The 23,983-nt window shown below is 35.7% G+C and overlaps 1 protein-coding gene across 6 annotated transcripts; it reads right to left on the bottom strand.

Moving 5' to 3' along the window:
- Window positions 1-508: 508 nt before the first annotated feature.
- Window positions 509-22,853, bottom strand: CCDC34 (coiled-coil domain containing 34). Of its 6 annotated transcripts, XM_058161123.1 has the most exons (8): window positions 22,574-22,853; window positions 22,124-22,356; window positions 19,026-19,146; window positions 13,487-13,603; window positions 6,554-6,712; window positions 4,929-5,070; window positions 4,023-4,113; window positions 509-1,369 (listed from the first exon to the last, which is right to left on the bottom strand). In XM_058161123.1, exons 2-8 carry the CDS (start codon window positions 22,339-22,341, stop codon window positions 1,291-1,293), a joined length of 927 nt encoding a protein of 308 aa, XP_058017106.1. In that variant the 5' UTR covers window positions 22,342-22,356; window positions 22,574-22,853; the 3' UTR covers window positions 509-1,290. The 6 variants fall into 6 exon arrangements, with proteins under 6 accessions (XP_058017106.1, XP_058017079.1, XP_058017098.1 ...); XM_058161096.1 differs by lacking the exon at window positions 509-1,369 and having other exon boundaries at window positions 2,953-4,113; window positions 22,574-22,760; XM_058161115.1 differs by lacking the exon at window positions 509-1,369 and having other exon boundaries at window positions 2,953-4,113; window positions 13,496-13,603; window positions 22,574-22,760.
- Between the last annotated feature and the right edge of the window lie 1,130 nt (window positions 22,854-23,983).

Raw genomic sequence — 23,983 nt, 5'->3', positions numbered from 1 at the left:
CTATAGCCATAAAAATTATACTATAAATCTGGTTTTACCTCCACCCAGAAGAAATTACCTGATGTTATAAGCCCTGTTTGAACATTCATGAATATTCAGTGTATAATAACCGTGTTGCCAAAAGCATTTTAAAACCACCAGCTGCTGCAGGCACCCATGTGTTGAATGTAAATATTTGTAGCAAAGACACTTATTCACTATTAGTTTTTATTTAAACAACAATCCTGCATTATAAGGATTTTTTAACTCGCATGTAAGCCAACCTAATTTGACTTTTGCATCTGCAGCATCTGATTTAATTTGGGTGACATTCATGGGGAATTATTGAGACTATTCCCTCGTTCAGCATTTTCCATAATGAAAATGGAACAGCACTACAGTGGAAGGATTACGTGCATTTATATGCTCAACAGAAACAGTATAGGAAAGTTAAAATTTTTCAGACTCTCAGAAATACTTCAGTTGCGGCATTCATTCTTCATAACACTATTTAATCAAATTCCATTGGTTTTTACAAGCCAAATATAATATTTTTCTTTAGCTCTTAATAACGTTTAATATAACTGACTAACTCAGCTGCTGTTTTAATCATTGATCTCTTATCTAAGATTATATTCTTCTTGATACCTCGTTTTAAATATGTTTTAGTCTAAAATAAATTATCACTAAAAGTGTGAAAAGTCGTTCATAGAATTAAATTTAGGCTACAATTTTATGATGCATTTTCTTAACTAAAGTCTCTGGCAACAGAATTAAAAATCTTTAATTAAAAAAATTCAATAACAAATTAACAGATAACTTTTAATCCTATACATAGGGTTTTTTTTAAAACAATTTCATTCTTATTAACTATGACATTTCACAACATTCTCCTAAGCCCTTCAGTGATTTGAATGGAAGCTTTAGAGAAAACTGCTAACCATGTTATGCAAACAGAAAATCCATCGCTTTGGCCACAATTAGTACCCAATGCAGATACATGCATATTTCGCACATATACTGATTGGTTAGATCACAGAGTTCATTGTATTTTGCTTCCTCTTAAGTCTCAATAATATTAAATAAAGAAGAGACTGTTTCATAGCTTCAGACATGGGGAAGAAATAACTTGGATGAACAAAGCATTTCCTTCTGAAATTGTATTCCTTTGAAAACATTTAAGCAATGTTGTCTCTAACCCTGCACCCTCCATCTACTTTCCCATCAATACTACCTCTCACAGTAATGCTGTACTATGCCTTCTGTTTATTTCATGCATTTCATGCATGCTAGGGAAGGAAAGCAGAGGAATTAATGACTAACAGCCTTAGGTTCATGGTTCTTGTCTTCATCATTCCCAAACAGACGGGCTTGGGTTGAGATTGAAACTCTGCAATTACAAAGACCAGATTCAGTGAGTAAGATAAGATAAGTATAACAATCTGCACTTAGCGTATATAAAAGTATTACTTAACGTTATTTTAAAATAATTACCAATAACCCCTATCTAAGCAAGCCTCATATCAATACACTGAGCTGGCCCTTGAAGATTTGCTGGAAGTGCTTATATTTCTGCCCAGTGTTTGGAAGCCTGATGTACAAGCTCTTTATGCCCACTTTTTTTTCCATAGCATGCTTCTATAGTAGAACGTCAGAGCACTATTGAGCTGAGTATGGTATGCTATATTGTCAGCATAATCATTCTCAGACTTCATGGGATTTAAGATGAAGAATGAGCTACAGCATTCCAATACGAAGAATCTAATAATTAGAGGATAAAAACATACATGGCAATTTCAGCTTAGTTTTTTTCTAAGCCAGGCCCTGAAAATAGGCATTTCATGTACAGCTATTTTTTTTTTTTAAAGCTTATAAATCTTGACATGTTTGAAATCATCCAGTATACATCAAGGAAAAACAATAAAAGATGTAGAGGTAATGCATATATTTAGGGCTGCTGCCAATATGAGGTACTCTTGAGCAATTGCTTAAGGGACATTTTCCATTGCCTATATTGAGTCCTGCAGCACTGAGATACTGCAGCATCTGATAGTTGAGCAATCTCCACAATAGCCTGAAGTTCTTTGATATTAGAGGCATTATGGGAAATCAAGTTTGACCCAACTGCCCAATGTCACTGGAATTACTACTCTATTTACAAAAGGCCAATTTATACACAGCTGTACATGTTCTGCAAGGCAGTTTAAAATTACCCATAGTGTTTGGAACTACAGAGCACCATCTTTTGTGAATAGATTAAATTCTGTCAATAGCGTTGACGTCTCATGCTATTAAAAAGAACTGGATATGCTAATGAGATTCAAACTGAATTCATCTATGATTCAATTTGTATGAGCCTTTTTTATAAATGACTGATGCAATTTCTTCTATAAGGACAGAAAATGTGTAGGAAAAGGATTATAGCATAGTAGTTTCAAAAATTAAGCCTCTTTGCCTGGTTACTGAAAATATTAAAAAATAAAGCTCTTATAGTTTATTAAGAAAAAAAAGAAAAAAGATTGCTAAAATTATTCTTCAAACATTATAAAAATGGCCTGGCTCTCCAAGGTTTCTTGAACATAATATAATATTCAGAATGTCCAAAATAGGATTTCCAGCTAATGGCAAATGGATTTCATTCTAATCAATTTTCTAATGTCAGCATCACCAAATTGTATTTCTTGCTGCTTAATGTTTGTATTTACTTCCATGTTTATGGGTTTTAAAAGTGTTTAAAAATGTTCTATCAAACAGTTTTCATTTTATTTTTCAGACAATGTTGCAGTGACTTATTTTCTATAGAAAGGTTGTAAAGCCTATCTGGATAAATAGCCAATGGTGGGTTGCCCCCGGTTTGGACCGGTTCTATAGAACTGGTAGTAAAACCGGCGGGAGGCTCCACCCACTGACCCGAATGTCATCAAAAGTGGCTTGCACATGCGCAGAAGCACACAGGCACAATGCAAACTGGTAGTAAAGGTTAGTAGAACCCACCTCTGTAAACAGCCCTTGTTTTTGAATTATGACCAAACCACAGTTTCTTCTCTTTAGTACAGGTAAGTGTATTGTAACAGAATACACTTTAGTTGTGCATTATTTTGTTAAACTTATATGAAAATATGGTTACTGCTTGTGTATAATCAACAACTTTATGCTTTAATGTGTATTATATTCTATAAACCATTAATGAAAATCATTAGTCTTGTAACAATTTGTTTTATTCCTTAAACAATTGTTTTTAAAACATAAAATGCAACAATTTCTTTAGAAATTACAAACTGTATTTACTGGCTGGTGCACTATATACTGTATAAAAATCCTATTTTTTCTGCTAGTTTAAGATTTAAAATAAATATTATTTATACATTTAGCTACCACAAACGAATAGCATTATCAGAAAAACTAAGATGAAGAGAAAATATACTACAAATATAGCATATATCAATTTTCATATTAAAGGGATGCATTTCACAAATCAATAAATAGGGTATTAAAATGTTCAACTCCACACTGCAAGTCAATTTAACAAGCATAGTTAGATAAAACCCAATTCAGTTAATTGACTTTATAGGCCCAAATGGATTAAAATCCAAAACCTTAATTTTAGCTTGCAGTCACAACTTTGATTTATTTTTCCACTGTATTGTGGTGATCTCGTAATATTAGCTAGCTCAAAAAAAGCACAAAAGCAATAGAAGTTGCATATGTAACTATAATACTTTAAGTATTTAACACAAAGATATGGCTCACAAGAGATCCTATATAAAATGAAAATATTATCATTTATTTTTCTACTAGGTGCTTTATTTTAACAATAAAAAATGAAACAGTATCAAAAGCCAAGAAATCATAGATGTTTACATGTCACACCTAATATAACACTTTAAACTTCACTAATATTATGTACAAAACCCCTATGCTATTTATGAAGTCTGTGTAATGATCCAAGATAAATATTACTCCTGGATTTTTGAAAAAGCACTGATGAAGATCTATGGGTGTGACTGGATAGAGGCCTCTTATTTTTCTTCACTGAAACATACTTCTCTTCCTTAGGAGGAGGCGCAGGGATTGGTTTCCAAGGTATGGGGTTGTAAAAGGCTGGAGCTGGATAGGCATTTCCATCTGGGTATGCTGAAAAGTTCAGAAAGCAATAGTTAAGAACTCGTATGCAGGCTAAATTTTACCTTCAAACTGAAGAAAGCAGTGGATTAATTATAAAGTATTTGATAACCTGATTTAGTCATGATAACATGAAGATTTAGAGAGCTTTTCTTGACTGATTCATCTGGCATAAAGTTGCACTTTTTAGCCTTATCTACCTAAAACCATTGATACTCTTTTCAGCTCTGGTCTACAATTTACATAGGTTCTTTCAAATATTAATCAGAATTTGCTTTAATGACAGCAAGCGCTTATGGTATTTTTATATTGTTTAGCAAACAAAAGACCATCATACCCCTAATCATATCTTCTTAAGCTGCATCTGTCCCTTCTCTGGAATTCTGTAGTGTACCTCCACTCCTAGCCTGGGTTGCTCTCAGACAATCCAGTAATCATTTAATTGTTAGGCTGTGCGATACTATCTTATGTTTATCTTCACTGGAAAGAAAAAGAAACCTCGGTGTCTTTCTCTCTTCTTAGGCCAGGAGGATTTTAAAAAATGGCTGTTGTCACTGGTAACAGCAATACAATGTGACACATTTTAATCTATTTTCTATATATAATGAAGTTGCTTATATTTGAAGGCATGTGCAGAGCTCTATGAGGTCATAGGTATGCTGCTAAGTATGCTCTGAAGGCCTGCCTTGGCACTTAATGACCCTTCACATCCAAAATATTTACCACCTGGTTCATTAATATTTTAAAGAAAACTTCTGAAAATCAACATTTCTATACAAGTTGAGGAGATATTGTATTGCAGTAGTTGTCTGACTACTGATACAAACTTGCAAGTTTCCCATTGACATAGGCATAGCCAGCAGAAGCTGGGCGGGGCTTGTTTTTAGAATTCTGCAGCCATTCTTTGAACATCCTTTCTGATTTTTCTTTTTTCTCTTGTAATTCAGCTTCCCGTAGCTTTTCCTTTTCCTGCAAAAGTAACAAGCATGTAACAATATCTAAATATAAAATGCCTTGCAACCTGTAAAAAATATATTTCATCATGATAATTGGCTGCTCTAGAAACAATCGAGTTATAGATTACATTTTTAAGTCACACTGACCTGAATTGGATTATTTAAGAACATGCTTAATTCTCACACCGAAAGAAAAAGTTTTAAAGGTGCTTGTAACTTATAATGAGTTTCAATTTTCCGAACCAGATCTAAAACCAGCAACATATTTACAATTTAATCATTATTCTGAGTAGATACAATATACAGCATCTAGGGTAGCAGTACACTGACTTGTAAAGTAATCTTTAGATTAGAGATGCTGGCTTACATAAAATGTCAGCAACCTTAGGATAAGATTGGGTTTAGCTGGCCTATAACGTGCTAATCAAATCTGCCAAAGCCTACTGGTATTTTGTCCTTATTTAGAAGCAAGGAATGCACTATGTGTGCCATGGGAGAAACTCAACCTAACAACATAATCTATTTTTTCCTTATTAAAAATAAATTGACTTTTGTTTTTATCTTGGAAATGTTTTCTAAGCTACCAGATCTGCACTGTTCAAGTCAGATAACCATATATATTTTATAAATAAACGAAGTTTTGTGAAAGCCTCAGTAGACAATGTTCATGGCTGCACGTATTTATGATTATGGCACATGAAATACTGCAATTGGCAATGTAAGAATGGAAGGTTAAAAAGCATAATTAATGAATGGAAGTTTTAAAAATATGATACTTTATTTGTAAAAATAACAGAATATGGAAAGACACACTAGATCTAAAAGGTAGTGTGATTTTCTGGAATGGAATTGACGAGTACATAAAACTTTGCAAACCATCCTTGTTTCTTCCATGGCCATATACTGCCTTATGTTCTTTAAACTACTTGTCCCTTTCTGAGAAATTCACCAATTCCACCAACCTATAAACTTTTTGGTCTTCCTTTTCACCAATTTCTCTAAGAGGGAAGAGCATAATGAGTGTGTGTACATGTATATAAAATTATTTCAGCTACTCTTTTACTTAACTGGTTAATCATTTTGTTCACAGTAACAGATATTTCAGGACAATATATACAATAATTTAAAATTCAACAATAAATGAATATAGCACCAAATAGATATGTCTCAAACAGAAGGCAGATTAGAAAGCCTAGATTAACATGTTTATAAAAAGAAACCCCTGTGCTGAAAGAAACTGTCAAATATGCAAAATGAATTATTGTGGAAAAATATTCTACAAGTGTAACTTCATCACTGGAAAAAAAAAACATCTTTCCCCATACCTCACAACTGTGGATTTTTTGTTCAGTCTTAAACCTAACAAACAAGATCCAATTGTCTTTAACCAGAAGAAACAGGAAGAAACACATTCTTTTTTTAAAGTTAGTAACTTACACCAAAAAAGAAAATTCAGTTATAGGTTTTCTCCAAATAAAAAGCTAAGTTAAACTTACTTTGTCATCTTTCTTTTTTTGAAGATCTTCAGAGTTCTTTTTCTTCAGCCATTCCTTATACATTTCTTTCGCTTTTTCCTTTGACTCTTTTTCCTCAAACTCTTTTATTTCCTTTTCTCTCATTTCTTTTTTGAGCTTACGTTGTCTTTCTTTTCTTTCCTGCAGACAGAATTATTTTAGAAAATATAGGTAGAAATATTATTACTCAGAAAATGTAAGTTATTGATATCCTGATTATTCAATAATACCTGCACCTGAAAGGTATGAGTCCCAATGCAGATTTACTACCTGGCTTATATACTATGGCTATTTATAAGGATACTATACTCTCCTTTTGCCAATTGTACCTGTCAAAGCCAATCTTGGACATGATCCAATGAAAGAAGGAATGTTTCGTTTCCACTGTCTTCTGGAAGAATATGGAACTTAATATAGCACTTTTTGATTTTGCTACTTACCAGGGTGGATTTGATTTAAATCAAGTCAATTTAAATCATGATTTAAATCACTAGTAAAAAGGCTTGATTTAAATCCACTCAATTTAAATCATAATTTTTAAAGAGCAACTGTCATCTCTGTCCCACAGCAACTCCTCTGACCCGCTGTTGACTCACCAACAGTCCAGTAGTGGGTTTCAATTTCATTTGCTACCAGTTTGCTCGAGGGCATGCGCTCATGCACGCAATGCTTCTGCGCATGTGCAGAGACGTCCGGGCGGGTGGGTGGAGCCTCCTGCTGCTGCCACTACTGGTTCGCCAGATCCAGGGCGAACCAATAGTAACTCACCACTGTAAAAGTCCCATTCACTTTAATGGGATGGCTGGTGATGCAGCAGTGACACAACAAAGTGAGGGACGTGGTAGGCAGCAGGTGAGTGGATGCCTGCTAATAGGCGCTGCCATGATGGATCTGAAATGACAGGTGCTCTTTAATATTATATTTATAAGCTGCTTAAACGTTTCACTTTCATTGTTATTGCTTGTCCTTCCTCAAACTTAGAGCCTGGTGGTACAGATGCCTTTCCCTTCAAACAATCATAAAGTTTGTAGTGTACATAGATTTGTAAAACAATAGGATGAGGGATTATTTCTGAACTTTGTTTTATAATTTACTGTGAAATTGCGTGAATGCATCAATTCAGTGCATGTTATCTCAGCTTGCAGAACTTGGATTCATTGAATGAGTTTACCAAAAATGTAAATATTACAGAATATTTCATGCTATATAACTAAGCTCCATTTCATGCTGAATAAACTAAATTTTCAATATATCTTAAATAGAAAACTATCTTTAGATAAAAGTTTTACTCCAAAAGCATTTTATTAAAATAAATTTGATAAAAATAAAAAAATCCGATTTAAATTTTTTAAAAAATCCAATTTTTAATTTTTTTAAAAAAATCAATTTTTATCTACTCTGCTACTTACTGGCTTTATTACAGTTATTTACCAGTTTAATCAAGAAACTTTGGTTATGTATGTGTTGCTACTAAAACTGTATCAGGTACACTGGTAATGTACAACTTAAGCTTCTTTTAATTGAGCATGTAAAAAAAAGACTATTTTCATATTTGTAGGCTGACTAGGTAATACCTGGATGAGATTACTCAGTGGGTCATCAACGAAGAATTTCAAAAAAATGCATTTGACCATCTCCATTTTAAAGACCATCTTCAGACTCAGTGGATTTATATGTTTTGTCACTTTATGCTATGATTTTTTTTCATGTTTTTCTTAATAAATACATTTGTGAAGTAAGAGTCTGCCCATAAATATTAATATTACAATTGTGTTTCGTGTACAAGACAATTGTGATTGGTTTATGTCATGCCCAAATTAGCCAAGGTAAGACCAAAATTAGTCTGAAACAGAAAATAATGGGTAGTCCCTAACCAAATTCATGCCACTGTTCAAACCTTCAGAATGGCTGACATTAAGAACTATTCTTAATTTTTTCCATTTATTGTTGTTGCTGGGGAGGTGGCATTATTGTTTTTTATTTTCTATAATCTGTTTTCACTGCTTGTGAACCACTAGAGTCACTGTGAGTGAGTAGGTGTCCATAAAAATTTCCCAAATAAATAAATAAATAAATAGATTTGTATATCACAGCTGGCGGCCCCCAGGAGTAGGGCCTTCTCTGTGGGAGCACCAACACTCTGGAACGAACTCCCCCCTGGCTTACGTCAACTGCCTGATCTTCGGACCTTCCGTCGTGAGCTTAAAACATATTTATTCATTCAAGCAGGACTGGCATAAATAGTTGATTTTAAATTGGGGTTTTAATAATATTTTAAATTTTTAATTGTTTTAATTATCGGCCGTATAGTAATATTTCATTTTAAATTCTTTTAATTGTATATATTCTGTGTTTTTATTCTGGCTGTACACCGCCCTGAGTCCTTTGGGAGAAGGGCGGTATAGAAATTTAATAAAATAAATAAATAAATAAATAAATATTATTTTTATAACTAACTCAAGGCAGTGAACATACCTAATATATCTTCCTTCTCCTATTTTCCTCACAACTACAATCCTGTGAGACTGAGCTGAGACTGGCCCAAAGTCACCCAGCTAATATTTCATACCTAAGGCAGGGCTATAACTTACAATATCACGATTTCTAGTCTAATCATTAACCACTAGGTAATATTGAGCGAAATGCAGGGGTGAAATGTAAAATTTGTTACTACAGATTCTGTGGGTGTGGATTGGTGGTGGTGGGGGTAATGGGGGGGCGTGGCCAACTTTTTTTTTACTTTTAAAAGCATTTTTTCTACAACCTCTTCAGCCGAAGAGGTTGTAAAAAATGCTTTTAAAAGGTTCTGGTGATCAGGCAACTCATCTGGGATCACCAGCTGAAAAAAAGCTTTTAAAGGGTTCTGACGATCCCAGCTGAGCCGTGCAATCATCAGAGGCTTTTTTTTTTTTTGCTTTAAAAACATTTTTTTGGGCGAAGGGATTTTTGCTACCGGTTTTCTGAACCACTTGCCGCCATTGCTACCGGATCAGGCGATCCGGTCCGAACTGGGAGCCTTTCACCCCTGGCATAAGCCAAATATTTCTAGAATTAACCGTAAAAGCAATTTATATGCAATATTATGATGTACAGTATAATGTGTATCTAAGTTCTTAAGCAGATAAAGAGATTAAAAACAGCGTAGTGTGTTTTATTGAACCCATTGAGCCAACACTCACTGTCCTTTTGGGAAAAGATATGAAGATTTAGATTTAGTAAGGGGGCACCTGCATTAGCAGCAACTTAAATCAAATGTTTATTTTATGGGTTAATTAATTCTGCATATTGAGTTCAAAGTGTTCTGCTCCATTCCTCTTTATAGAACTGTTTCAGCTCATTAATACTCCCTCATTGACTGTAGGATGTCCAGATCTCAAAGTTGCAGAACAACTCTATACCAAGATATTGCCATTGCCATACTCCACAGAACTTCATACAGTTGGTTATAATTAGGCAAATGCAAAGAATGGAAGACAAATTTTCTTTTGAGTTGGAATCAAGTAGTTCACTTGGATAGCCAGAACATTTTAAATTTTATTCATTTTGGCAGACCAAAATTGAAAATGCCTCAAGTATTACAAAGGGAACAAGCACTCAAGCCATTTTAATGACTCTACCATAACAAATAATGGCAAATAACTCAAAATAAATCCTGTGTCTTTATCAAACTGCAGCATACAGTAATTGCCCTAACTGATGATTCTTTTTAAAAAAAGGAAAACATAAATTTCCACTTGAAGTAATTAAGACATGGTATTTGCAACACATTATTATGCTAAGCAAAGCAACTGCTGCTGGATTGATACCAATAGAGCCCAGAAGATAATAACAATAGTATCAGCCAGAGACTGCTGCAAGACTTGTTCCTTATTAAAATGTATATATACTTTTTAGTTTATGAACCTGGTCTGCTGGCATCAGCCGAAAACAACCTATGTACCATTGGAGGTTAACTATCTCTAAAGCAAATCACCAAGCAGCAGCACCACGTATCAAAACATCAACTCTGCACATCTGAACATGCCAAAACTAGTATACTTTGTGCTTTGTATTTAGCAAAAGCAGCCTGAAACTTCAGTCAACAAAACTAGTTTTTCCATTTGTCTACAGTGCCTCCACAGGAAAAAAATATAGCAAGACACAAGTGGCAAACAAAATATTACAACATAACAGTGAATAGAACTTATTTTATTAATTTCCCTAAAATAGTTAGAATTTTAGCCTAGCTGCTAAATCTCCTTTGGACCATGCCATTCTTGGATGATTTGGCAGCTTCTGGAAGATAATCCTGTGAGCCAGGAATGAATGGAGATGTCCCAAGAGTGATTGAGCCCTGAAACAGGTCTGTTTTGTCTGGAAAGTCATGTCTGGAGTGCTTTAAACTGCATCAGCTTTGGACAATAAACTGCCAAGCTGCCCACCTGGAAAAGGGCTGGCATTTTACATATCTGTAATTGATTATTTTGGAATCTTTCTGGGTATAATATATATAGGTCTTAATCTCAGTGTATGTCTTTGGGGCTCCTAAACTGTGTGGACAATTTCTATGGCCAGTACTCAAAGGTTAAGATGAATTATCATCAGATGAAATAGAAAGTAAAGTTTGATTCTATAATCGTGCTAAGTTATTATAGCGGTAAAATTTGAGAACAGAAGGGAAAGTGTTTTTGTTGGAGAACCTGGGTAGAATGTGGAATGCAGAGTTAACAGATAATTTTTTATTTTTTATGTATTATTTGAGAAGTTGCAATATTAGTCTTTTGCTGAAACCTAATATAGGTTGGTAGTACTAAATAGCATAGAATGTGATTGAACATGATAGTTGAAAATAATATGTATTCTTAATGACATAAAATTATAATATTTATAAAGTGTTAAAATAATTAGATGTTAAAACTAATACTAAGGTATTGAATAAGAAACAGGAATAATGATTAATTAACATAGATGAAACAGCATTTTGGTATCTTATGTGTTTCATTTTTACATATTTAAAATATAATTCAACAAAATATTTCATGCCTATGGGAAATTATGTAAGATGTTAGACAGCAACTGGTGTCTTTAGCTAATTATTGACAATATGATGCTCTAAGTATGTTATTTCATTAAAAGTGTCTGCATGCTAACCCTCTTGTTTTGACAATGTACTTCATATATTAATTTTATTCTACAAGGCTTACTAATTTTTATAGATATAATATTCTTTTTGTATAAGCATGGTTTATAAACTACTGTAGTTTATATATACAGGACTACTGTAATTAATATAACATTTGTATCGTTGCAAAGCAGCTGATGCTGCAAGACTGAAGGATCAATTATTCTCTATCAATTATGTAATATTCTAAAGAACTCACCTTTCTAAATCTGAACCAGAATTGTTTTGTTATGAATTCCATTTAAAAAAAATAATACATTTTAAAAGTTTATATCCTTAATATTTTACTATAAGCCAACAGACTTAAAATTTAATTATAAAATATAAAATTTGGAGAAAAATCAGTGTAATATTTTTTTCTGAAAAATCCAAAACATTTTGAATAATTTAATGTTATTTTTTAGGATGTACAAAATGTTGAGAATGTGTTTATCCCTCAATGATTTCTAATACACATTAAATAGGAATAAGATTGATAGTAGATGACCATTTATTTTTGTTTTTGTACATTGAACATAACTTAATGCCAAAGCAAGATGCAACTATGATCTAAAAGAGGCACCACTCTCACCAAATGGAAGCCGTATTTTTTTTTCAACTTTTTTCTTTTGTTGCGATTTTATTTTCTTTTTTCTGTTACATTATACATTTTTTTAGTTTTTAATCTTTTTGTTGAAAAGTTTTAGCAAACATAAAAATAAGTTTCAAATATTCTGAATAATCTAAATTTTTACATTTAAAGCAAAACCTGTTGATTTGATTAGCAAAGTATACTATGTGTAATAGAATTTGTGCTTCTAAATCAACAAAATTGATTTAAACATTAAAATTGCCATTTAAGCACTAAAATAGGGATCACAAATAATAAAAACCTGTTACTCCTATACTTTCTAAATGTTGATAATTTCGCATCATGGGTTATCAAAATAGATTAATTCCATTATATAGTTTGAATAAAAATATGTTTCAGACAACTAGAGAAAAGTTGGCCTGTTTTTAATTCTATCTGGTATCAAATAGTGCATATTTCCCAAATTTGCAATTTCTACATATCCCAAAATTCTTAGCAATAGCCAAGTTGGCTGGGAAATTCTATAATCTGAAATTCCACTTGTCTGAAAATTGCCAAGAATGAGGAAACACTGCTTGCTATATAGCAAAGAGTATTCTGAACTACTTGCAATGTATATAAAAATCATCATAAATAATATAAGTATAAGCCAAATTATTATTATTTGGTTTTGAATTATATAATTTGTGTTTAAGTCTATCTATTTTCTTGCCTGAAACTCAAATCAATAGAAAACAGAATTTAAACAATCTTTAATATTAAATCAGCAGAAAGCAGGTATTTTTACGAGAATAATTTACAAAAAATTCACAGGAATTTCTATTTAACTATGAGGAATTTACTTCATTAGTGGCACTGAAACTGAGCAAACTGCTACCCAGAAAAAGAAGTCTTCAGTATACTATATGGAACCTAATTCTGAGAATATACATATGTTTGCCTGTTATTAATTAATTGATCTTAATCACTGTTATTAACAGAATAAGAAAGGTCATGTTTTCATCCTATGGGGAAGGAAGTACCTTAATTCCTGCTGAATCACCAAAATAAAATCTAACTAAAAATCTACAGTGGATTTTAAAAGTTTAGGAACTAAAATATTATTTTGGTTCACATTAAAACAGATACTAAATGTCATGTCACTAATATAATTTATAGCTGAAAGAGAAAAGCAGTTCTTCACCCTTTTCACCTCTTCATTTTTTTTCTGGACCCACTCTTTGTGTTTCTCTTCAGCAATTAATTTTTTTCTTTCTCGTTCTTGTTTTTCCTTTGTTTCCTCTATTTGCTGATTCATTTCCTATTGAAAGAGATGGAAATTACTCTTTACTTCTTGATTACTTTGCATACACCACAGCAACTTTGAATCCAAATAGAGTTCTCACTGCAAAGTACGTGTCAAATTTGTTTTATTTTAAAGTAATGAAAGGAATAACTTCCAGAAATCTTTTAAGATGTTTCATTATGATGTGTGTGTTTAACTTATCATGAAGTTTTCTCTAATGAACGAGTATGCAGTTGTATAAGGGGCTATATGTGTTAAGTATTTTGGATGTCTTGTCCTTCCAAAACCTGTAATTTAAGTTTGCCTTGATGAAAACAATAAACATTGAAGCAAGTCATTTCTAGATAAGAATCACAGGCTGAAATTCATGTTTTGAGGCATATGTCCAAATGCTTCTTCTCTTCAGAACACTAACTGTAAGGTGCCATTCTCCAAGTCACCCCAAAATGTATTCAGCAGAAAAGGATTAACCCTATTTTCTTGACAAAGGCAGGGCAAACTGTGGAATTGCCCTGACTTTCTTTCTCAACCATCCCACTGACTTAAGCTGCAAAATACAACGTGCTCGTGCATTTATTGAAAGTGCCAAACATATTAATTTTACTTCTTACTGACTTGGGGCAATGATTCATATTTGAATATGATATATATTCATATATATGAATGTATGATTCATATTGGCATCAATGCCCCTTGTTGAGAAAGATGAATTTTCCTCTGAGAATTAAAAACCCCAGTTAGTGCAGGCAATGAACTTAAATCAAACTCCAGATTGCTCTTCACTCAAAAAAAGCTAATGAACAGACTATCACGGTAAACATAGGTAAGGATCCCACAAGGGACTCAAATGTCTGACCATTTTTGCAATTACATTTGTGAACACTGTGGATATTGTACTGATGTTTCATCAAATGTAAAAGCCTAGAATTCTCTCGCTCAAGTTCCCTGTGTGGAGGAAACCAAGACTGTGCAGGTCTGTTCTACTAACCTAATCTTTCTGCTTTTCTCATGTTTCTGCTCAGGATACATGAATGAGGCATCCATGCATAATATCCAACATATATCAACTAATGAAAAAGAATAATCTATTTAGTGATATCAACATCTCTGTATAATTATTGACTACAATCAAACATTATGATCTAATGAAGCTCTCACTAACACTGATTGGGCTACATAATGTTCTAATGTTCTTGTGGGGTGCCGCAGGGGTCAATTCTCTCGCCCCTTCTGTTCAACATCTATATGAAGCCACTGGGTGAGATCATCAGTGGCTTCGGTGTGAGGTACCAGCTGTACGCGGATGACACCCAGCTGTACTTTTCCACACCGGGCCACCCCAACGAAGCTATCGAAGTGCTGTCCCGGTGTCTGGAAGCCGTACGGGTCTGGATGGGGAGAAACAGGCTCAAGCTCAATCCCTCCAAGACAGAGTGGCTGTGGATGCCGGCATCCCGGTACAGTCAGCTGAGTCCACGGCTGACTGTTGGAGGCGAGTCATTGGCCCCGATGGAGAGGGTGCGCAACTTGGGCGTCCTCCTGGATGAACGGCTGTCTTTTGAAGATCATTTGACGGCCGTCTCCAGGAGAGCTTTTTACCAGGTTCGCCTGGTGCGCCAGTTGCGCCCCTTTCTAGACCGGGATGCCCTATGCACGGTCACTCACGCCCTCGTGACGTCTCGCCTGGATTACTGCAATGCTCTCTACATGGGGCTCCCCTTGAAGGGCATCCGGAGACTGCAGTTAGTTCAGAATGCGGCTGCGCGGGTGATAGAGGGAGCCCCCCGTGGCTCCCGTGTGACACCTATCCTGCGCAGACTGCACTGGCTACCTGTGGCCTTCCGGGTGCGCTTCAAGGTTTTGGTAACCATCTTTAAAGCGCTCCATGGCATAGGGCCGGGTTACTTACGGGACCGTCTACTGCTACCGAATACCTCTCACCGACCCGTGCGCTCTCACAGAGAGGGACTCCTCAGGGTGCCGTCAGCTAGGCAGTGTCGTCTGGCGACACCCAGGGGAAGGGCCTTCTCTGTGGGGGCTCCCACCCGCTGGAACGAACTCCCCCCAGGACTTCGTCAACTTCCGGACCTCCGAACCTTCCGTCGTGAGCTTAAAACACATTTATTCATTTGCGCAGGACTGGACTAGATTTTAAATTTAGGTTGATTTTAATTGGTTTTAGTATTTATATCATTTTTAATTAATTTGGCTTTAGAATAAGTTTTTTAATTGTGATCTTAATTTGTATTTATATGTTTTTATTTGCCTGTGAACCGCCCTGAGTCTCTTGGGAGATAGGGCGGTATACAAATTTGATTAAATAAATAAATAAATAATAAATAAGCCATAATGTAATTGGTTTTTTGTTTAGCATATTGTGTAAATCCAGCTCTTAAGATTTGTAAACATTATTTATGTAATGTAAATATGTTTATTTTTGTAACCATAGTTCACAACATATGAAGATGCCATAAAATACAATAAACTAACCATAATGAAACTATAAAACAGAGTAACAGAGGTTAGAAGTGAAAAGGTTACAATAAAGTCAAAGCTACAACTAAGATCTTAAGTATTTCTAAGTGTACATGCCAACAACTTATTTGCTGTTGGAAACAATTTAATTTTGCAAGGCTGGAGGCTTTGAGTTCATCTGTCATTAATAATTTGGGCCTGATCCCATTGTAAACAAAGCAGTGGAGGATATAATGGATAACATATTCCACTTGATCAGCACCACCACCAGCACTAGGACAGAGGCATTGTTCATTAGGGAACCTACAAAACTTACAAAAACTCCTTTGTGATATACAGAGGGCAGGGCTTGCAGGCAAGGGATGCTAGTTATTTCTCAGTGAAGAAACTGGTTATTTTAAACAGGTGCTGGGAGAGGTTTCCATATTTTTTATAATAATGACACCCACATGAAAATTTGGATGATTTTACTATTAAAACATGCTTTGTGGCTTACTGCAATGTTTCATCTCAGCAACTGTTGCTTAATTAATATAGCATGTTTAATAAAATTGAAGAACACACACGAACCACTTGGTACCCTCATTTCTTTACTTAACGACGGTTTGGACTTAAGAGAAAATTATTTCTTGAGTCTAGGCCAAAGTGACTTCCTAAAGATTGCTCAGAATATTTTACAATAAATCAAAAGTTTAAAGCAACAAGTTTTCTTCTTTGTCAAAAGTCCCATTTGTTTCTTCAGTTACTAGGATTCATACCTGGCAAACTGCAGGAGGTTTACATTAATAGAATAGAATTATTTTTTTTTATTGGCCAAGTGTGATTGGACACACAAGGAATTTGTCTTGGTGCAGATGCTCTCAGTACATAAAAGAAAAGATACGTTCATCAAGGTACAACATTTACAACACAATTGATGATCAATATATCAATATAAATCATAAGGATTGCCAGCAACAAGTTATAGTCATACAGTCATAAGTGGAAACAGATTGGCGATGGGAACTATGAAACGATTAATAGTAGTGCAGATTCAGTAAATAGTCTGACAGTGTTGAGGGAATTATTTGTTTAGCAGAGTGATGGCCTTCGGGAAAAAACTGTTCTTGTGTCTAGTTGTTCTGGTGTGCAGTGCTCTATAGCGTCGTTTTGAGGGTAGGAGTTGAAACAGTTTATGTCCAGGATGCGAGGGATCTGCAAATATTTTCACGGACCTCTTCTTGATTCGTGCAGTATACAGGTCCTCAATGGAAGGCAAGTTGGTAGCAATTATTTTTTCTGCAGTTCTAATTATCCTCTGAAGTCTGTGTTTTTCTTGTTGGGTTGCAGAACCGAACCAGACAGTTATAGAGGTGCAAATGACAGACTCAATAATTCCTCTGTAGAATTGGATCAGCAGCTCCTTGGGCAGTTTGAGCTTACTGAGTTGGCGCAGAAAGAACATTCTTTGTTGTCCTTTTTAATGATGTTTTGGATGTTAGCTGTCCATTTGAGATCTTGCGATATGATAGAACCCAGAAATTTGAAGGTTTCTACTGTTGATACTGTGTTGTCAAGTATTGTGAGAGGTGGAAGTATGGAAGGTTTTTTCTAAAGTCTACCACCATTTCTACGGTTTTGAGTGTGTTCAGTTCCAGATTGTTTTGGTTGCACCACAAGGCTAGTCGTTTGACCTCTCGTCTATATGCGGATTCGTCATTGTCTCGAATGAGACCAATCACTGTTGTGTCATCTGTGAACTTCAGTAGCTTAACTGATGGATCATTGGAGATGCAGTCATTGGTATACAGAGAGAAGAGAAGTGGGGAGAGCACACAGCCTTGGGGGGCCCCTGTGCTAATTGTACAGGTATTTGATGTGATCTTGCTTAGCTTCACCTGCTGCTTCCTGTTTGTTAGGAAGCTTGTGATCCACTTACAAGCCTGTTCCGGTACCTGTAGCTGGTTTAGCTTAGTTAGGAGAATGTCTGGAATGATGGTATTGAATGCTGAACTAAAGTCTACAAAAAGGACCCTTGCATAGGTCTTTGGAGACTCAAGATGTTGTAGGATGTAGTGCAGAGCCATATTAACAGCATTATCTGTTGATCTATTTGCTCGGTATGCAAATTGCAAGGGGTCTAACAGCGGATCCGTGATGGTTTTCAGGTAGGAAAGCACTAGCCTTTCAAAGGTTTTCATGACTACAGATGTTAAAGCAACTGGTCTGTAGTCATTCAGTCATTTATCTACTTTAAGTAGATAAAGTAATAGTTATGACATTAAACTCTTTCACCAGTCATTCAAAAATTGAATTATAGTCTATTGAATTATAGTAAAAAATGGCCATCAGCATAGATAGCTTTGGGATGACAAAATTTTTCATAACATGCAAGTAGTGCAAACAATATTAAGACTGCATCATCTCAAAAAATGAAATGAGACTATTCTGAATATCACTAGAAAATTATATAAGTTAATGAGCAAAAAGGGAACTATTATAAAACTTTAGAAATAAATTTAATTTTGAAAGGGACAAAAGCTCAATAGTCTACCTCTAACAGTGATGTAACATACTACAGTTTATCACAACATATGTCACCATAATAAACTTTTACAGCCAACCGTCTCTTATCATATAACTTCACTTACCCATGAACAGCACACATTTTTTATGTGTTAAAGCTTCAATACATAAGTAGATAATTTTTTTAAAAAGCATCACATGTTAAATTTAAATGTTTAGGAGGGAGTTGATTAAGTAAAATGCAAGTAATAGCTTCTATCAAGCATAACATAAATACAACAGAGTAAAAATATGCACAACTAGTAATGAATCAGGACATAATCAGCAAATAAAAAGCAGGGCAAATATGATCAAAATATAAAAACCAATCTGTATTTTAAAAAATAATCAGGAAAGTATGCATTTTGATGTCTCATAGTCTATTGTTAACTATAAAGATAATAAACTATGTATTCACCTCCAAAGCTTTTGCTTGTAAACGAGCACGTAGTTCTCTCTCTTTGCAAAGGAACCATTCTTCCCATGGTGAAAGATTACTGTGAGCAGGTGAATGTTTATTTATATCAATTTGTTCCAGACTGTGAATTGACAAATAAGAAATCAGATGCAATAGTGTTTCATGAATACCATTTTAAAACAAATCTTTGTTTTCAAATAAAATGAGAAACAAATAATATTATGAACTGTTCTTTAGAATATTACTATAATTATGGGACTTTACCCCAAAATTTCTGTTTGCTACCGTATAGGCTTCTCTCCCTTTAACTCTCTCCATGCAATTCTACAAATCTGCTTCTGTAGAAAAACAGAACTTGGTCATAGGAGAGAAAAATGGTATTATAATGAAAGTCAGTATAAACTTAGTAGATTTCATCCAATGTTATACAGAGTTCCATTCATATAACACAATGTCTCTCTCCTCCTGTATACAGAAATATGTAGCAATAATTACTAAATTCAATTAAAATGAAAGTGTTTTCTTTCAATAAATTTCTTTTTCAATGTATACTGGTCACAGAAGTTATGGCTTTTCTGTATTGCATTTGTATAATGTAAACACTCATTCAGAGTGTAATCAACGCATACATAGAATATTGTACTCAGATATATGCCAAAGACTATCAAAAGCCCCAAACCCATGTATTTCAGAATTGCAATTTTTTCATAATTACATTGGGTAGAGGGAAAAAGTGATATTATTAAATTCATGATTTGATCTAAATATGTATTTTCAATATATGTGAAAATGATTGTCTCTAAATTCAATTTTAGTTAAAAAAGTACATTATCATAAAAATGATAACCAGGATATTTCATCTGACTCACTAAGGTCTTTATGATACAGTAGGATACAATCCTACCATATCACATTGTTTGCTAGCATATCAGTATGCAATTGTTACCATAGTACCCTGGATTTTTTGAAACAACCACAGTATTCAAATGCATGTTTTTGATTTTTAGAGGTACAACTAAGTATGGATTAAGTTAATTATACTATGGGTTTGGAATTAACTCAAAAGATGAGGCCTTGTGATAGGATACCAATATTTGTTTCCCTAAAATATTACAATAATGTATAATAATGGTTATCAATTTAAAGGTGCAGGGGAAAGGTGAGTGAAGTTTCTGTCCAGATTTTTTTGGTTGGGAAATGATCTTTAATGAATGTTAATAAATAACTTTAATTCCTCAAACACATTAAACATAAATACAAAATGATACTTAAAATATATTGTAATCCAAGGACATTCCTTTTTCAATTATTTTTTAATACACATACACTTGCTACAAGAACTACCGGTAGGAATATGTATCAAGCTCCTTCCTGTCATGGTAAAGATAAGTCTTGCCAAATACTAATATTTGTAGGCTTCATTTCTTCAGCCTTCCAAACCTGGTCTCTTTCAGAGATACATTGGTCCAGTCAGGACTACCATTTTTACAGTTTACCTCCGATTACTTTAACAGCTTTGATTTCCTTGCCTTTAACATAAAGTGACCAGATTTCAGTGATGGCAAAGCGGGACACCATTGATGGGGGGGAGGGGGGGCTGCACATGCGCGCTGAGTCTTGCCACCTGCCTGAAGGAGGAGGAGCGGCTGCTGCTTCTCCACTCTTCCAGGCAGGCTCGGCTCTCCTCTTGGGTCTTCTCTTCCTCTCGGGTGAAGTTAAGCGGCGTCTCTCCTCCCTCTCGCGCTCTCTTCTCCGCCACTCCCCCTTCTCCGCCTCCTCCTCTTGCGTTGCCGCCTCCCATTTTCAGAATGGGAGTGAAACAAAAAAAAATCGGGACTTTTTGGAATTGCCGCGGGACGCAGGACAAATTATTAAAAAGCGGGACTGTCCTGCCAAAAGCGGGACGCCTGGTCACTATACTTTAACACTTCATGTTTAACCAAGGCAATGTCTTTATAATAGTGTTTATTTAATCCAGGGTCATTTGATTTACTAAGCGTCCCAAACATGGATATTTGAAAAGTAACTAAAATAGGCAAAATTAACTTTATAAAATTATTTTTGATGTTATATAAGCCATTCATGCAATGTACTCTGATTTTGTTCAATTTATGTGTCTCTATCTAATTTGGAGGATATTCAACCCTCCAGACCAATTTACAAAAAGCTGATGTTTGTGCCTCTTCTTGGATGTAAAGTATTTGAATATTTAGCTTATTTCTTAAAATATTCCGTAATCACTAAGTTTGTTTTCAGTTAATTTATTGATATGACCATTTTAACTTTTTAACTTGACACACATACACCTTCCTCTATGGGAAAGGAATATCCAATAAATCTCTGATAAAACACAAAATAGAAATAAATTTCTAGGAAAGAAATTGAATTTCTAAGTTTTATATATCTACAAGATGTATAAGCTGCTTTAGTCTAATATGGCTCTATGCAGTACATAAAGCAGAAGCTATTTTCTCTTATCAGTTAGTTTAGAAAATAGTGTGTAAATAGCGAAGATTACCCTTTGGGGCAAATATGCCATTAACCAAGCTAAAGTATTTAAAAATGCCAAAGATGCACTTTCCTGTATAGTAGATGCCACTTCCAGTGCTTTGGGGTAACTTTGATGACACTTTATTCACTTTTATGAATGCTCCAACACTGAAAATTTTTAAGATGATGTTGGATAACCATTTATCTGAAGTGGTGTAGGGTTTCCTGCCTAAGCAGGGGGTTGGACTAGAAGATCTCCAAGGTCCCTTCCAACTCTGTTATTCTATTCTATTCTATTCTATTCTATTCTATTCTATTCTATTCTTATTGGGGCACTAACAAACAGGAACACTGCACAATAGAACAAAGGGGGAATTTTTTGCCATTTTGCAGATTATCTAGATTCTGTCCAGTAGTGATATAATAATTCCTTGTTTCAGTTTGTGGCACCTCAGGGTAGAGGTGTTTGGATAAACGAAATGCTTTCCAACCAATATTAAATATAGCTTTCCAATGCGACTTCCGAACTATCTGGGGCCCCCTTAGCTTACATATATATTTATTAAATGTTAAAAATGTAGAAAGTTGCACTGCGAGCGACACATTACCTATGGTGGTGTTTCATCTTCTGAGGGATGCTCGATCCCCTGCTAGTTATTGTTGTTGTTTCTCCCTCTCCCCCATGGTGGAAATCTGATAACTCTGGATGATAACTGTCAGAGATCAGGGAGAAGGTGGAAGACTTGCCGGCCCCCTCGTCGTCAGAACTAGCAGGGGAGGAATAGACTGCCTCCCGCCTGCTTTTGGGGGGCTCGGAAGTAGGCATGATGGTGACTAGTACCTGCGAAGAAAGGAGCGAATGGAGCACCAGGTCTTCCCGGACCCCCCTTTTTTCCCGCCTCTCCGCCTCGAATGACGCTCGACTCTCTCCACCCTAGCACCCGGGGCTACCGCCTCAGCCCCTCTCGCTTCCATTTCTCTCCTTTCACCCATCAACACCCCCAAGCCTTCGCGCCTCCCCTTTTTCCCCCTCAACGGTCCAGGGACCGCCACGCTACCTGAGGCCGCCGCTTCTAAACCCGCAGCGCCCACTCGGCTCCCACTCGTCCCTGCGGCACAGCCGACTCCACCAATCACTATGCGCTATGGATACCATAGCAACAGAGACGCCTCCCTGCCATCTTTCTCTCTCAGGAAGCCCGCCTTAGAGCGTCTCGGTCCCCGCTCCGCTTTAGCGGTGCGTGGGATTAGACTCCTCCTCCTCCTCCTCTTCTACTTCTCCCGAGAGCTAGCCTTCATTTTTAACCTTTTCCTTCCCTTGGTGACTTACAGCGGTTTAATAAATGCTCAGAGCCCACAAATGCATGTGTGGGTCTGTTATAATCCTCCCAGCTCTTTCTCTCGCCGTCCAGTTATCTCTGGCTGAGTTACTTCAACAATGCATCGCCTCCGTCACTATTGCAGGCGAATCTTCATTTCACTACTGGGCATCAAGCTGGCGGGAGTGTTTTTGCGCGACATGTCAAAGCTTAGCCAAAGGGCTTAAGTTCCCCGTGAGGCTGAGGTTTGGAATGAGGAAACCATAGTGGAGTTCGAGCGCTGCTTGAATGTTTCTCTCTCAATTTCTCCCACCCCCCCCATCCACCCCCCAACGTCTGCTGTAATGTGAATTAGGAAGCTTTTCAGGCAAACAAATCCGTTCCCGAACCCCTTCAGGTTCTGAATTAAGATCCCCCCCCCCGCTGCTTTAATTTTCCTGCTAACATGAGGCAAGTTACATTAAAAAAAAAAAGATGTTGAAACTTTGGGGAAAAAGTGCAAAGAGGAGCAACTAAAGTGATTAGAATAGAATAGCATAGCATAGCATTTTTTATTGGCCAAGTGTGATTGGACACACAAGGATTTTGTCTTGGTGCATAAAGCCTGGAGACTAAAACAAATGAAGCACCGTTGCAGGATTTGGGTTTGGCTAGTCTACTCTAGAGAAAAGAAGGACTAGGGGGGCTACGATAGCAGTGTTCCAGTATTTGAGAGGCTTTATTTTCCAAAGGATCAGAGGGCAGGATAAGAAACGGTGAATGGAAATTAATCAAGGAGAAAAGCAACCTGGCGTTAAAGGAAAACTTCCTAACAGTGAGGACAATTACCCAGTGGAGCAGCTGCCTTCAGAAGTTGTGGGTACTTCATCATTGGAGGTTTTTAAGAAGACTGCTTGGTCACTTGTCAGAAATGGTATAGGATCTCCTGTTTGAGCAGGGGTTGGATTAGAAGACCTCCACTATTCTAATTTAAGTGGCAGCCACTATTGTACCCCCAACCATCACTCTTCTCTGCAACCTTAGAAAATTAAAAGCTCCCAGACAGGTTTCAAAAATCCAGATGACAGGGGATGGCATTTTTTGCTTCCTTCTAGTGATTGTTTGAATCTTTTTGCAATACATATATGGTAGCCAGAGGTGGGTTTCAGT

This window comes from Ahaetulla prasina, chromosome 1, assembly GCF_028640845.1.
Source record: "Ahaetulla prasina isolate Xishuangbanna chromosome 1, ASM2864084v1, whole genome shotgun sequence".
Taxonomy (NCBI): Eukaryota; Metazoa; Chordata; class Lepidosauria; order Squamata; family Colubridae; genus Ahaetulla; species Ahaetulla prasina.
The sequence above is the reverse complement of the archived record's forward strand: the minus strand, read 5'-3'. Positions and strand labels throughout refer to the sequence as shown.

Coding starts and splice junctions, on each gene's coding strand:
- CCDC34 (XM_058161096.1), bottom strand. CDS start 22,341: ATGCCTACTTCCGAGCCCCCCAAAAGCAGGCGGGAGGCAGTCTATTCC. Junction 6,713..13,486: donor AAAATGAAGAGGTGAAAAGG/GTGAAGAACTGC, acceptor TTCTGTCTGCAG/GAAAGAAAAGAAAGACAACG. Junction 5,071..6,553: donor AAAAAAAGAAAGATGACAAA/GTAAGTTTAACT, acceptor TTACTTTTGCAG/GAAAAGGAAAAGCTACGGGA.